We start from the raw sequence: 16,296 nt of genomic DNA on the forward strand, positions 1-16,296 counted from the left end.
TAGTCACAAATAATACATTATTAAACTCTCAATTAAGGAAAACTATTTTCATTACACTCTTCATAGTAACAATGGGGAAATATTGTAGTCTTTGTGCTTTTGTTACAGGTAATCCCACTTCCCAATGGGAGATCTGTCTTCTCTCAAGATGTCAAGCATTTTGTTATACCTGAAAATTTTAAACCTGCACAAGTGTTGGGTTCTCTGAAGTGGCCTGATAATCACCTGACAACTAATAGGAAACTGCATTTCAGTATTGCTGAAGATGATGATGATGATGTTAATTTTGAAATAGACAGCTTGACAGGAGACCTTTTTCTTTCCAAGGAGCTTGACTATGAAACAGCTTCACACTTCCTTTTGCAAGTTATTATAAAGGATTATAATAGTAATCCTCCACAGAATAACACTGTCTTCGTAAGTGTCGATGTAGAAGATCAGAATGATCATTCTCCGTATTTTCAAGATGCCTTCGTAGTGATTGGTGTAGAGGAAAATGTCCCTGTTGGCACTCTGGTTTACACGTTCAATGCAAAAGATGGAGATGGCAGTTTTGTGAACAGCAAAATACAGTATTCCTTGGAAATGAGTAACATGAGTGAAAATCTCTTTCTTATTCACCCTTCGTATGGCACCTTGACCACAGCTTTTCCATTAGACAGGGAGATTACTCGCTCTGTGATCCTTACAGTGTCTGCGGCAGACCAGGCAACAAATCTGACTGATCGCAGGGGTGATTCCCTGGCTGCGAAAATTGTTATTTTAGATATCAATGACAACAGTCCTAGTTTTACATCTTTGCCTCTTTCCTATGTCATGGAGGATGTGGAGGTGGGCTTCCTTGTGCACCGCATAATGGCAAAGGATCCTGATGAGGGAAGAAATGGACAAGTTACATATCACATTCTTTCAGGCAATGAAAACAAAGCATTTGTATTGGATAAAATCACAGGTACTGTGACTTCTGGTCTCTGGAATTTCTTGTACTGTGCTTCTCTCAGTAATATTTGGGAGTGCATACAATGCAATACTGAAATACCACGTTACTATGGTACTCTGCCCAGGTGATTTATTGTCTTCAGCGCTGACTACCTTGGGCAAAGCACCACAAGAGCGTGGCAGTATTATGTGCAGTGGGTAAGCTCAGTGAGACTCAGCTCGAAAATTTCTGCATGACACTATTACTGTGTTGTGTACCTGTACTGGAGCACCTTCCAATAGTGCATTAAGGAATGCGGGAAGAAAGCATGTGCAGTGAAGTAGTTCATTCTGATTTTTGCATGATGCACACTTAAAGCGTGTGCGCACATACGATGCTGTACGTACATACAAGGAAAGACAAAGTCAAGATCAAGGAACGTGCATTACACTGTGGGTAGAACATGTTCAGTGGGGGCTCAAAGTGCTGATGAATTTCGTTCTCCAGCCCTCTGAAGTTCTCTGGTTCCTGAATGAGTTCTGTCATTATTATATCATCTGCACACAAATGCAAATCTCACCCTAATTAGTGCAATATTTTCTGGTTCTTATTCTGATTTTGAATCAATTCTGTAATACAGCTGACACTGATTTGTAGAGCTCCTAATTGCATAGCTTATGTGTGAAAGAAAAATATTTAAGTTAAATAAAAGTTAAGCCCGAGATTAAATAAGAAGGAATCTCTGAACTTCACTTGACTGTTCCATGAATCCCAGTTTCCCTTGATGTCAAAATCTGGACTAATTGGCACTCTAAAGGGAATCACAGGTAATGATTTGCTACAAACTCTGGAAGCTTTGCTGCAGTGGCACAGCATTGCACAGTGATGCTACACTGAAGCTGTGAGTGCTGTAACAACTGGGATCCTAACCTGGACCAGAATACTTTTTTAATACTTTCTTTCCTTATAATAGGACTCTTAACTACAGCCCAGCTTCTGGACCGTGAGATTCAGGAGCGCTACAGTTTGACAGTCATGGCTCTTGATGATGGCAGCCCAGCTCTCTCAGCCACGCAGGTTCTAACCGTCATTATTCTTGATGTGAACGATGAGACCCCAATATTTCTGAAGCAACTTTATGAGACTGCAGTTCGTGAAAACCAAGATCCAGGGGCGTTTGTCATAAAGGTGGAAGCTGTGGACAGAGATGCAGGTAATCTTTTGCTATTAATTTCATTGTGGACCGTAGCAGATCAATCAAATCTTGCTGCCTGCTGTGCTTGTGTGTACAGCCGTTGTGCTTTTCCGAAGGTAAACGTATGAATTTTGACTTTCAAAACATGGCTTTTGGTTCAGACACTCAACTTTTATTCAGGCCTTGGAGGCATTCCGACTTGCACACTGGGGGAGCTTCAGCTCTAACTGGTGTATTAAATATAAAATTATGTGTGTGTGCATGATGCAGAGTAGCTCAGCACGTTGTAGCTTTCATGTGAAGATAGCCAGCATGCTCTCGTTATAAATCAGCCAACAATGTTCAACTCATTCGATCATTTGAATGTTTTGTTGCTCTCAGGCAGAGCGTTTTGAATAGTTTTGAAACTGTTGACTAGACAAGGGTCCTGGTTTTGTCACAGAACCGGCAAATGTGCACTGATCTTTTCTGACCAGTGAGGGGCACTGTCATCCAAGAGTTTCCAGCTAGTTGAGCTGTGAAGGGACCGTGGGAGCCTCTTTGTATTTCAAATAGGATTTTGCATACATAAGAATGTTAATGCGTTTCTTTTCAAACATATGCAGAACGCATGAGTAAGAAGGGGTGGTTCATATGCTCTTTTAATCACAGGCAAGGACTAAACGTGAGAGAGTCTTTGCTAAGCAATGAAAAATTCTCTCCCATTCTCAACTAGTGCTCTTTTGAAATATCTGAAATGCATATGATGTTACAGATAGCCTGTGCACTGGAGAGAATCTTCTCTTAAGTAATACCATGCACAGTGCGTACAGTTGGTATAAAGTGAAGCAATTACACACAGTCTGAGGTCTGCAATAAAGATAAAATCTGGAAAGAGAATTAAATATTACAGTACTGCTGCAATTGGACCAAAGGTTGTATTAGTTCTGTGAATGACTCTGTTTTTACTGTGGGTTCACTTTCTGCACATCTTCAGGTTTGTTTCAGGTTGTGCTATCAAAAAAATAGATAAAACAATAGATCTTGTTAGCAAAATAATTTTCTGTATTCAGTAAGATTCATCATTTTAATGTAGAGCATATATTGATTACAAAAGGCTGATGTGATGTCAATAGAGGTGTTGTATAGAAGAGACATTTCCCCACAGGTATGTAAAGTACTTAGAAATTAGGAATGGGTGGGTAGCCCTGTCTATGAAAATCTTCATGACAGCTGAGCAGTGTTACAGTCTACCTCTGTACCTTGCTCTTTGAAGTCTTTTCTTTCTTTTGTGGATCACACTATAAAAAAAAAAGGGCAGTATTCAAAGTAAAAATTGCAAGATAGCAGAGAAAAGAAGTGGGAATTTGCTTGAATTTCTCTCCTTCCTTTTTCCATCCCTTACATTTATTTATTTCGCATCTTGTGAGAAATACAGCAGAAGGGAAATTTTGGGAGCCGTTAGGAGGAGGGGTGGCTTGGCAGGGTGAAGAGGAAGGGCATTCCAAGTGTACTGGGTGGCACAGCGTGGGCCTGCCTGTGCAGACACTTTGCGGGGAGAGCACTGTTGTGGCTGATGGTTCCTTCCTGCTCTTTTTTTTTAAAAGTACATTTTCCAGTAACCACAGCCCATTTGCCTGATTTGGCCCCATGTCCAATTTTCCGAACAAATACTGAAGTGATGCTCATAATATAAGAAAATAGGTTTTATGTAGGAGTCGTATAAATATAATGCTACTCACGTTTCTTATGTTTTTAGAACAGAATCTTTGAATAAGACGACGTCTCTCATGGTGTTCTTTATTTTTTTTTACATCACATTTTTTACTTTATTTTTATTCACTCTTTAAATTGCAGTTCACATCCCAGTAATATTTGCATAATCTCAGTGGAGGACTTTCCTTCCATCACAGAGATTTTTATTACGTATGTTCCCTGACTGACCACAAGGAGGAATCATATTTACTGACAATATCAGCCATCGTCAACCTTTTGTTTTATTTTTCTTTCTACTTCATTCCCTGTGAAGGGAAGAGGGAAAGCAAGCAGCCTGTCACCTTGTGTTTAACCCAAGCTTTAAGCTTGCTTCCAGTTCAGAAGGTTTTTGCTTGTAATGGTTTTCTTTCATGTGGATATCCACGAAACACCTTGTTCAGCCAACTCCCTCCGGCACGTTACAAGACCTGCAGTTACTGCAGCTCTGTGTTGCCTCATTTCTCTAAGTCCTCTTGCACTGTAAGCTCCCCACCCACCCCAAGGCTGGCATCTAACAGTGCAACGCAAATAAATGCAGGTGTAAAGACACGTGTAATACAGGTAAATGCTGGAAAAAAATGCATGGGAAAGCAAAGATGCCCACAGTGTATTTAAGGTCGGTTGGGTGTTTGTCTTGAGATAAGTCTTTGCGGAAGCTCTGAATGAACTGAATTAGTGTTTGTCAAGGTCTGCTTTTAAGCTGACGTGCAGCTCTGTGGTTCAGTGGTTATGTGTGGAGCCTTATGAAAAAAATCTCAAAAGGTTAATAGGGATCGCTGACTTAGAGTTTTGAGACTGGGCTTACTGCCATTCACTAGTCATATCGTCTTGCTCATATTCATGGATCGTCATGGTCTTAACAAGACTAATATTACAAAGATGAGACTTGAACCTAGATTTGGGGCAGGGGGGACATTTATTCCCATTGCTTCTTCACCAGCGATGGCACTAGACATATCCACAGTGTAATGCCATGGCTGCTGCTACTGAGAAGCTGTGGGAACACAGGGGCTGCCCATGCTGTGATGGGGGAATGGGAAAAGGGGCTGGAGCTTTTCCCTGGCTGCAGCTCAGGCACCATGCATCCACCTTGCCATTTGGCCTGCACAGAAAGGAGTTCTTGCCACCAGAAGGGGCTTAGCTCTCTTCCAGCTTGTAATGCACAGGAAGAATGGTTTGTTTCTCGTTTCAGTTTGTAATTTCAGCCCCCAAAATGTGACTTGCACTACTGAATAATTAAAACAACAGGTTGGATCAAGTGCAAATGTGTGAGTTGCTGTGCCATTGCATGTGAATGTGTAGAGTCATCACACTCCTCTTGGGCAGGGTGTGCAGCTTTGTCCTGCTGCTAGACGTGCACTCCTAGCGGCTCGATATGAGAAAGGAGGCAGTAAATGCTTGGTAAATAAATGTAATTAAGGTGTCACGTGTCTGTGTCCTTTAAGGGCTAAAAGTTTTAATTTCAATGGTGTGTCAACAGTCAACTTGGATGGCACCTGTATGTTTTTTTGGCACTGTCTGTAAATAATGTCCAGTGTGAAATCTGCCAGTGAAGGCAATGGGTTGAAGCAGTTCAGTTGCAGGAGACCAAAGGCTAATAGTTAATATCAGCCCTGCAGTGTCATGTGTCTTTTTTTCCATCTGTACCATATTGGTGATTAAGGATACATAAATCCAGGCCGAGCTGTGAATAGCTTTTTAAATGTAATTGAATGATATCTAACATTGATGGTCAGATCAGATAGTGTGTGTTGGTAAGCTTAAACTTTCAAGATATCCTCCTTGATTGTCCTTACTGCTGTGATTTTTCTCCTTTCTTCTGGAAAGCTGGAAGGATTTCTGTAACTCATTTTTCCTTCTGCTGTGTTGTATGAGTATATCCCTCCCTTGACTTAGTTTAAGTTCAAATGCATTTACAGTAATAATTATCTTAGTCAAATTTCAGTAGTGTTGTCAGCTGTTTAGCAAAGCTATTCAAAGGCAAGCAAAGGAAGTCATAGGTGTTAAAACCTCTAGGCTCTGTTCCTTCTCTCACAGTGGTGTTTCTCCATCAACTCCAGTGCAGATTGTCCAGTTTTCAACTGCAGCAGATGAGGACAGGCAGGCAGTGTTTGACTCTAAATAGCAGTTTTCGTATGACTAGGAGTGCTGTAGTTTTCCAGGCATGCCAACTGTCCCTATCCTACTAAAGGACCTATTGTTGGTTGGAAAAACACAGAACGATTGAATGAAACTTAGAAAAATTGGGGGAGGGAGAGAAAAAAAAAAAAAAGAAAAAAAGAAAACACAGTACTACCAGCCCTTCTAGTATAATGTAGGATTAAGCTCATTAAAGTTAATAATGTAAGTGTGGTGGAGATGACATTATACTTTCCTCAGGAGGGTGTTGAAACTAGGAGAAATATGAAAGACAATATTTTGTAACCATAATAGGTAAGAATGTGGAATCACGTTTCTTGTTCAACTCAGGCGGGCAACTTTGAAAGAAAGGTTTTTAGAAGCCTCTACAGTTTTAGTCTATTTCCTAGAGAAAGGCAGGAGGGCTAATATCTGTATACTATACATAAATGGTAGGTCTGATGAGGAACTGAACGGAATTGGCATTCAGAAAACTTGGAGGGAAGGGAACTCTTTAACCTTCCCTTCTGGAAATCCTCCACACCTCTGTAAATCAAGCAGTATCATTTCTGAGACTGGCTACAAGTGGGAGCAGTCTAAAAGGCCTGAGACATGCTGTGGGAATGTCCACCAAACTGGCTTTTCTGTTCCAGACAACTAGGAGATGGCTGCCCTGTGAGCCCTTATGGGACGTAGGCACCTGCCTGCTCAGTATTATTAATATTTAGAATTGATGGGCATGCCAAGATGTGGATGTTTTCCTCTGAATGTTTATGCTCTTCAGTGTTGTACTGTATAGAGATACTTGCATTAGCTCCGAGTGAAGTTAAGTGGAGAACCAGAGCTACCAGAGCAGCCGGGTACTCTGCCTGACATCCTGTTGAGAAATAAACTAACTGTTTTGGGAGAGCATAAGGCAAGTGCAGGGGTTCCACGGTCTAAGTTAATACTCTCTTGCACTGTATTGGTATGTCAGCTTGTTTGGAGACATGCCCTGAGTCCCTGGAAGTGTTGCTGGGGTCAATTTGAGTGGCTGGAAAACTTAGGCACAAAGCAGCATCTGGACAAGGATTTTGAATATCCAAATTTTAAATTTGGATCTTTTGTGCTAATGAAGGAGCAGTTACTCACTGCATTAAAAATAATAATTTCATCCATGACTCATTTCCTGGGGAGGGGGAGAAGAAAGAGACAAATGTATAGACATACGTATGTGAAGAGAGTGACCATGTTTTACTTAAGACTTCCATTCTGCTTTTAAGGACTGAATTCCTTGCTTCGGTATGAAATCTTACCAGGAACTGGCTATGAGAAATTCAAGATGAACTTGGACAGTGGAGAACTTGTGACAAGTGCATCACTGGACAGGGAAACCCAGGAGTTTTTCAGTATTAAAGGTAACAGTGTGAAACTTCGCCGAGAGCCTGTAAAAGGGGAAGTGAGAATGGGTGTGGTGTTAACTATCAGTATTACCTTGTTTCATGCTGACTGAATTAGATGGAAGTGGTAAGATTTTCAGGTACGGAAGAGCATGTGCTTTTCTGCGTAGCACAAATAACTCTCCTATTCTGCTGTTACTAAGAAAAGTTTATTGATGCATCCACAACCATTGTATAAAACTTGCTTTCTTTTTATTAATCTTAGTTTTGGTTCGAGATAGTGGAACCCCGTCACTGTCAAGCACGGTGACAGTTACCTGCACAGTGCTGGACGAAAATGATCACTCTCCCACATTTCTTTTTACCACCTCTGAGATCCGTATTCCAGAGAACCAACAGCCTTCTGCCATTTACATTACCCGGGCTGTAGATATGGATGCTGGCAATAATGGAGCTCTAAGATACAAAATAATTGGTAAGTTACACTCCGCCATTTTTGTTAGTATAAATCAGGAGGTATATAAACAGCAGTATCCAAGTTTTAGACTAGTCTTGATTTGACCAGGCCTCCCATGCTTCTTTCATGTGGAAAAAAAAAGATCTTTCACCCCTTTGTCAGCATTAATAAGCACTTTCCAGGCATACTTTCAGTCTGCTTTCTGGATTTGAAATAGTACAGAAAAGAAAAACAAAAAAACTACCAAATGCTGGAAGGAGGCATTAATCATGAAGGCATAATTTTGTCTTTTTTGTTATAGTTGTGGAAGTTCTGAATGTAAATATACCCTTGCAAATAAGTACAAGAATTAATTTTATTTAGTTAGGTTTATTTCATAAGAGCTTCTTTCAGTCAGCAATTAGTAATATCATACTTGGTTTTCATGTTGCCAAACTCTCTCCGTGTCCACTATGCCAATATAAGCTCGACAGCTGTTCAAAGCCTCCTGTAATGTCTTTGCACAAATACAAGTTTGCTGTGCTTACTTTAGTCTGTGGCTCTCAGCAATAGCTCAAGTGTAGGCAGATAGCTGCTCTGGTAACAGCCAACACATTTTTCTTTGAAGAAATTGTTATGAATTCCTGTATGTTTTCTTGGTTTTAATTTCATGATCTTTTATGGTCTTCAGTTGAATTACCTTTGGTCATTCTACAAATTCTAAAGTGTGTGTGCCATTCACTGTTACTTAAAACACTGACTTTTCTGTCAACTGCTTTGTATTTACCTCCCCCTCCCCATGGCCCTCAATTCAAGACCTTACACAACTATTCACTTCCAAGATACAGGTTTGTAGAAGAGAACAAGGAGCAAGTAATTACAATTGACAGCAACGCTTTATAGGTTTCTGGAATTTGTAACTAGGTTTGGTAAGAGGTCACTTCATGTAGCAGCATAGTTGCAGTAGATTTTATAAGGTGTGCTGCTTTGGGGAAAAATGATGCCCATCTGGCAAAATAGGCACTATATGAACTGATATGACATTCTGTATTTACTGTCATTGCCACCCACTGATTTAAATGAAATGCAGGTTTTAATTTGTATAAGGGGAATAAAATGTGTGAAAGGCACATGAGCACACCAGCTGTATGAGCAATTGGATCATGTTATTGCAATTAACATAGCAGTATTCACAAGGGGTTTTTTTTTAAAAAACCAGTTGTTTGTAATCATTTTATATTTTTATGTGTTTGAAAGGTGGAAATGTTGGAGAATACTTCACACTGAATAACACTTCAGGAAAACTGCTAGTCTCTCGTAGCTTAGACAGAGAAGACGTCAGCAATTTCACTCTCGTAATTGAGTGCCGTGACCTAGGCAGTCCCTCGAGAAGCTCCACTGCGGAGCTCTATCTAACGGTCTTGGATGAAAATGACCACAACCCATTGTTTGCAAAGACCCAGTATCAAATCTCTGTGAGAGAAGACCTAGAGGAAGGCTCAGCCATCCTGGACCTCTTTGCTTCTGACGAAGATGATGGCCTGAATGGTGAAGTTATGTACTCCCTCATTGACGACACCTTCGGAGCATTTACTATCGACAGTGTAACAGGGTCTATATTTACTACAAAGGCACTGGACCGGGAGACCAAATCCCAGTATACATTTAGGGCTGTGGCAAGTGACTGTAGCATCAATTTGCCAAGAAGCACCACTGTCAGAGTTGTGGTGCACATTGATGATGTCAATGACAATGATCCCATTTTTTTGCAGAATCCTATCAGGGCCTTTGTGCCTACTGAAACCCCTGTGAATGAGACAGTAGCCACTGTGAGAGCAGAGGATGTGGATCTGGGATCAAATGGAGATGTTGTTTTTAGTTTGGTGGTAGCGGAAACTGTATTTCAGATCGATGCGAAGACTGGTGACATCATTCTTCAGGAGCCCTTGGCTTCCAAGAACTTCAGTACCCAGCTGCTAGTGGTGGCTTCAGATCAAGGTATCTCACCTCGAACAGCCACGGCTATGGTTATTATCTTTACAGAGGAACAAGAGGAGGAGATTTCATTCAGCCATAGCCTGTATGAAGCAAGCATGCCTGAGAACAGCGCAGCAGGTGGGCATCAAATCCCAATTTGTGTTCTTGCGGTTGCCAATCTCCCCTCCTTTTGAAATCATAATTGTAAGGAATGGTATAGGGAAACCTTCTTCCTGTGCAGCAGCAGGGAAAAATTAATTTGAATGTAGCAAATACCTGTCTGCCCTTTTCCAGTGCACCAGCATGAAAAAGAAGCATGGTCTGTTGGTTGGAGGAATTGTCTGGCTCTTGAGATTGCTGCCCATGTACAACAGTGATGCGTACACAAAACAGAAAGCTCCCTTGTCAAAGGTGGTGTGTTTCCATCCCTCAGCCTGGGAAGCCCTGAGCATCAGTGGGTTCACTCTTTTAGCAAAATTACTTTAATGATGAGTGGACAGCATTTACTCATCATTTCACTTCCAACGCACACACGCTCAAATGAAATGAGTCATGTGTACCAGTTGCAACACGACGTTTCTTGTTTGTACAAAACCCTTCATGAACTGTAGTAGCTTTGAGAGATACTCTAAAACCTTACTGAAGTTTTGGACTTCCTGGAAGAAGGAGAATGGGGAATAGGGTGGGGTGAAGGGGAGAGAAGCTTGGAGGCTGTGGTACATTGTCACTTGGACAGGCTTTTACAGTGTACCTCTAGGCAGAGCCTGTGCTGTTGAATTCTACCTATAGACAAACCAGCTTCAGTCGCAAGGCACTTACAGATTTATTTATTTTTGTTTTGTATAATGATGAGAATTAGTGCTCCACTTTTTACCATTCAGAGAATATTAGTAGTTATGCCTCCTGCCAATTAGATATAGTAAGTACCTTTTCCTGCCCTATCAGGGGATGGGTTCATCCTAACGAGGGGCAGAAAGGTGTACCTTTCACATTTTTGTGGCCATAAATCCCGCTGTACAACTGACCAGACATATTTAGAGATCTGACCTGCACTATCTTCTTGATTCAAACACTTCCTCATGAAGTTCACCTTGAACAAGTTGTTTATCCTCTTTATAGTTCAAATTTCCCTCAGTAAAATGAAAGCAATATTGCTTTATATCCTAAGGGTATTGTGAGACTAGTGAATTCTTAGATCTTGAGTAACAGCCTATATATTTAATTAGAAATCGGTAAAAAGGGAAATGTGTTAATGATTTTGGAAAACCAATCAATATTCTTGGATAATTACAAACAAGATAGATACTGAAGGGTGAAGATGGCTGTCATAGTAACTACTGCTGTGGTTACTCAGCCATTCCTTCCTCTGTGCTTGTTTGGGACTACAAGCCACATTTTCAGCAGTGTATTTTAAGATAGAGATAATTTTGTGAATGTTACTAATGTTTCAACTAACAGATCAAAAGTAGGCAGTAAGGTGAAAATATTATTTTTAATTGACTAATTTTTAAATGACTTTTTTTTCAACCATAGATGAAATATTTTGGTTTCAGGCTGTTTTTAAAAAGTTGTCATGAATGATCAAACCACAAAGCTAGAGCATCCTTCTAGCTTTCTCACTGTCTGCCAAAAAGGCATGTGGGATTTTTGGAAGAAGTGGAAGACTTCCAACAGGAAGGAGTGGAATGTTCAGTAGCCTGTGTTTAAAACACTCTCCTGAAATATGAAAGGTGAAGATTCAGGTTTCCTCAGGAAGACAAGCATTCATTTCCCTCTCACTCCATACTGAGCACTCTTGAGTATGGAACCTGTGGGATAAGAAGTTCTTTAGTGTTCACTAAATTTTTTTAAACCAGTGCTTCTTTTATTGCTTCTGTTACAAACGCAAAAAGAAAAAAAAACCCAACAACAACAAAAAACCCCTAAACACATTTGTCCTGACATTTAAAAAATGCTTTTTATTCCATGAATTTGACCAGGATTTACAAGTAGTTTTGGACACCCTAAAACTGAATTTTTCTGTGAATGCAAGTACCCCAAGGCCTTCAAGCCCTGTTTCACTAGAGTCAGCACTGTACAGTAGTGGATTGTGTATCATTTTGCAAAGGAGAGTCTGCCCTGGGTGAATTGCCACTTCCAGAAGATACAGTTCAGATGTCACAGCAATGTATGTTAATCTCTCGTTTTCTGTCTTTTCATTGATCTACTCAGTGGACATCAGTTGTGGTGATGTACATGGGCCCTCAATCCTAAGTGTCCAGAAAGCGGAGAGACCGGCATGTTTCCAGAGGCAAGCTCTGGGCTCTCAATTTTGTCTCTCCCTTGCTGCAGCAGGCCTGTATTTTCAGAAAATTTTGTGAGAAGCTGTTTGTCAGACTTCCCAGAGGGGTAAGGTCAACACTCTGGGATTTCAGTGTTTTCAGGAGAGATGGGATTAACCTGCATTAATCCTGCATTAAAACTTCTTTCTAGTTAATAAAAAATAATAACAGGGAAGATAGGTTTTGTTAGGTTTAAAGAAAGAAAATAAAAATCAGGGCTTTATGGCAATAGATAAACTGACCTGATCCTAAATTTACCCAAGTGTAGATACATTCCTGTGTCAGACTAGACAACCCATCCTGAAATTACGGAAATGCCCCAAGGAACTGTGGTATCAGAATGCCGTAGTCACATGATCTCCCATTCAATCTATAGAAAATGCAAATAAGATTAAATTTAAGTTGTTTTGATTAAAGGAAATTTAGCAAAGCTTCAGGGTAAACAGGAGGGTTTTAATCCCGAAATGTTAGTTTGTATGTTTAATGAAAGTCTATTTGCTAAGAAGATCAAATTCTTTTAAGAGTATGAGAGATTTTACCAAATACTAATACTGTTTTGGCTCTGTTTGTAGTATTTTCGTATTTATATAAGCATAAGTAAATATAAAATGTTTTGCATTTCAGTGGGAAAGAAGCATGATTGTAATTAAAACTCTCATAGAATTTAGCTTACAGGATATATGTGATCCTGGGACCTCTACAAATGTGAATGGTACCAGTATATTCAGTCCAGGGGAGATTTACATTATGTACTGATTATTTGTAGAACTGGTATTAATAAATGTGGCTTTTCCTCCTAATTTTATTTCTACCTTAACTAATAGAGTGGGAAAACTCTAAGTTTATTTTTAAAAGAATCAAAAATCTGAACAGTATAAACAGCAAAAGCCAAAGCCTTAAGGGTCCTTAGTTTTAATTTAGTCTAAACTTGTCAATTGGGTAAGTGCCTCAGGAATTGGTCCTTGTGGTCAGACTTTCTTTAAGTGTTTGACCTCAACGTTTGATGACCTTTGGAAAACCCCATTCTTCTACTTTTTGTTTAATATTGAATATTTAATGTCTTTAAATATTATAAACTGCATTACAACAGACACTTAGAAGCCAGTCAATAAATAATCAAGTCACTGCAATGTCCAGAGAATAATAAACCTTTATTGTTCATGAAGCTTTCGCTTGAATAGTTGTTTGCATAGCACTTCCTTGGAGACAGATTGACCAGTAAAACTTGTTGACTCCTCTATTTTTTTTCTAATAGATATAAAATATGTAGTCTTTTATTCTGCAAGTCATCTCTTACTGTTTGTGCTTAGTTAGCTTTTTCTTTCATGAGCTATTAAGAGGTCTCTAGAAATAAAGGCAAGGATGAACTGGGATTAGAAGACAAAGGAGGGGAAAAGAGACTACTGTAGTGAGTACTGAAGCGAGAAGAAAAAACATGATATAGGGATACGTTAGCTCAGTTCTGGTGTATATGTTGTATCTAACATAGAGTACAGCAAACGGGTTTGAGCCTATTTGGCCAGGTAGGCAAATACTGTCCATGCTGCCATGCTTCAGTTTCAAGTCAGCAGGCATAATGTAATGGTTGGTGTGTAGGGTATTTAAAGCAGTTTGTGATACTTTCAAATATGATCAGCTTGTCTGTGACTGAACTGAAAAAAAACCCCTAAATATAAAGATTTTAAATCACTCTTCACTTCCTTGGTTATTCTTAACTAATTCAGCAGTTAATTGCATAGCATTTCGAACCAATCTGACAGCTTTCTGCTATGATCCTGATCTCCTTCTGTCCTTGCACTAGCTTCAATGCTCGTCTCATCCTTGTCATGCCATTTCAGTGTGCTTTGCAGCCTAAAAGCTACCTTTCTCTTCATTTTCTCCAGGTTGTGCCACATGTTGTGACCTCTGCTTGAAACAGTATTTAAATCATGTGTCTTGAAATTGCAAGCTCCAGCAGATGGATACCTTCTTTTGCTATTTACCTGTATAGGGCCTGTTTGTGTCACAACCAACCTCAGAGTTTGGTCTTATTTTTTTGACTGTAAAAATTCAGTGTTTGAAGGAGGCATTTTCTGTGAAAGATGTCAGAAACAGAAGAAATTTGTTTGTTCTCTGCCAAAAAGAAGTTGTAAACAATTTTAACTACATGAAAAATATGAAACTTAAAAGGATTTGAGGACCCAGAGCAACAATTTATTAACCTGTCCCCTGAAAAACAGGGATTCAAGTAGAAATACTGCTGAATTCTTTATTTCTGTTTTTCTTCTTAAACACTCCAGCAAACAAACAAAAAGACTGCTGACAGCATTAGAAGATAGATAGTGACATTTTTCAGACCTTAAATTTTTTTCTTATCTTTAATTCTGCTCTGAGGATGCTGTGAATGATTTGCCTTACAGGCTTTTGTAGTAAATCAAAGTTGCTCAGCAATAACGATTCAACCTTCAACCCCCTATTTTAGTTCCTAAAAAAACAGTGCAGTTGTCTATGTTTACCCTGTACCCAGGGCTAAGCTGTAACAGTTGCTCTGTCACCTGATAAACCATTACCAACCAGGGAGGGGAATCAGGAAAAAGGAGAGAAAACCCGTAGGTGAAAGTACGACAGGTTTAATGAAAACACCACTAATACAAACAGAAAATATTCAGCCAAATGAATGTGCTGTCATCAGGATGTACTGCAGAGCAATCCTCAGCAGAAAAGGAAGAGCAAGAGGAACCCCAGCAGGAAATGACCTTGCAGGAGCTTCTCTTCTCCTCAGTAAACCTCCTCCCTTTATAATGACTATGGCATTATGATATGAGCTACACCTCAGATCTGCTGCCCTGGCTGACTTGAGCCTGCCTGGCCTATGATTCTATCCCAGCCAAACCAGGACAGCAGTGTTCATATCAGTTTTTACTTGTTGAATGGTTGGATCTTACTTCCAGAACTTTTCTAGTAAATATCTTATAAAAATATTGACTAGTACAGAAAATTACATCTGTCAAAACTGGCATATTTTTGCTTTTGACAGTCAGATTTTAGGAGCAAATGACAAACCACTTAAAACAAAATTTCCTGGTTTTTAAAATTAATAAGTGACAATGCTAAAATAAAAAAAGATAGCAGATAGTTGTAAGAGCAATGTTTCCTCTGATTTTTACACTATATATATATATGATATAGATAATGTCCTTTCCTCTAACATCCAGGACACTGAGTGTGAACAGCACACCCTTTGTAAAGTAATAAAATAGCTAGTTGTCTGTAATGCTGTTTGAAAGATTCAGGTTGTACAGTAACCTCAATCCATCACGGTTACATGGAATCAATTACAATTTAAATAATTAAAATCCATTAAACTCGATTGCCGTATATGCTAAATAATTTCATAACTCATTTGAAAAGAATACTTATTTAGAAATCTTGATAATGCTATTTAAACTTGCTATATTTTGTAAATGTGATTTTTATTGTCTACTGTTTTAATTCATGAGTAAGCACCTAGCCTAGTACATGGATGTTTCGCTGTGATTCTGCTGTTAATCACAGTAATATAAAATTAGAATAAAACCTTCTAAAGTGGACGTGATGAAAATGTCTTACTGCTTCCATAGGTACATCACTTCTAACTGTCGAAGCTTATGAACACAGATTTACAGGAGAAAACATAAATTACAGCATCTTCAGTGACAAGGAAAGCATATTCTCCATACACCCCATTACAGGTATATTTTTATAATTTTTTTTTTTTCGAGTGTCTATGTGTAGCTTAAAAAGTGTGCTCTCTAAAATATAGCAAGTTCCTACCACAAGACTGAGGGGTAGCTATCTTAAGAGTATTAGTCTCCTGTTACAATGAATACATCATTAGTAAAGCCAGGGATGTGGAGAGACCTGTGCTATTGTAAACTTGATGTGGAAAGAAATTGAACATCAGTATACCTGTTTAAAATGCTCAGTTCTGATTAACTTGATCACTAGGTGTTGGGAGTAGATGAACTACTGCTTTGTGATCCAAGCTGAGAGTCAGTCATGTTTGTCATGATAAAGTTGCCTAAAAACTCAGTAAACGTAATCCTTCAAAACACTCCTAATGTAGGATGCATTAGGCCCTTGTTGAGTTTACTACTCTTTGTTTCAGGCAAACCTTGATCAGTCTGCAGGTCAAGTTTGTTTATTTTTTTGGCAACTGAATTTGTGTTCTACAGCAGGTCTGCTTTCACCTGCTCTTC

The 16,296-nt window shown here is 39.3% G+C and overlaps 1 protein-coding gene across 1 annotated transcript in view; it reads left to right on the forward strand.

Moving 5' to 3' along the window:
- Positions 1–16,296, forward strand: part of DCHS2 (dachsous cadherin-related 2) — a 116,295-nt gene that overhangs the window by 82,143 nt on the left and 17,856 nt on the right. The window contains exons 9-14 of the mRNA XM_086464808.1: positions 109–952; positions 1,893–2,132; positions 7,229–7,363; positions 7,611–7,820; positions 9,039–9,896; positions 15,679–15,789. Of these exons, the coding sequence (XP_086320934.1) occupies positions 109–952; positions 1,893–2,132; positions 7,229–7,363; positions 7,611–7,820; positions 9,039–9,896; positions 15,679–15,789 (2,398 nt within the window). The remainder of the gene's footprint in view (positions 1–108; positions 953–1,892; positions 2,133–7,228; positions 7,364–7,610; positions 7,821–9,038; positions 9,897–15,678; positions 15,790–16,296) is intronic.

Source organism: Leptosomus discolor, chromosome 4 (genome assembly GCF_034619465.1).
Source record: "Leptosomus discolor isolate bLepDis1 chromosome 4, bLepDis1.hap2, whole genome shotgun sequence".
Classification (NCBI taxonomy): domain Eukaryota; kingdom Metazoa; phylum Chordata; class Aves; order Leptosomiformes; family Leptosomidae; genus Leptosomus; species Leptosomus discolor.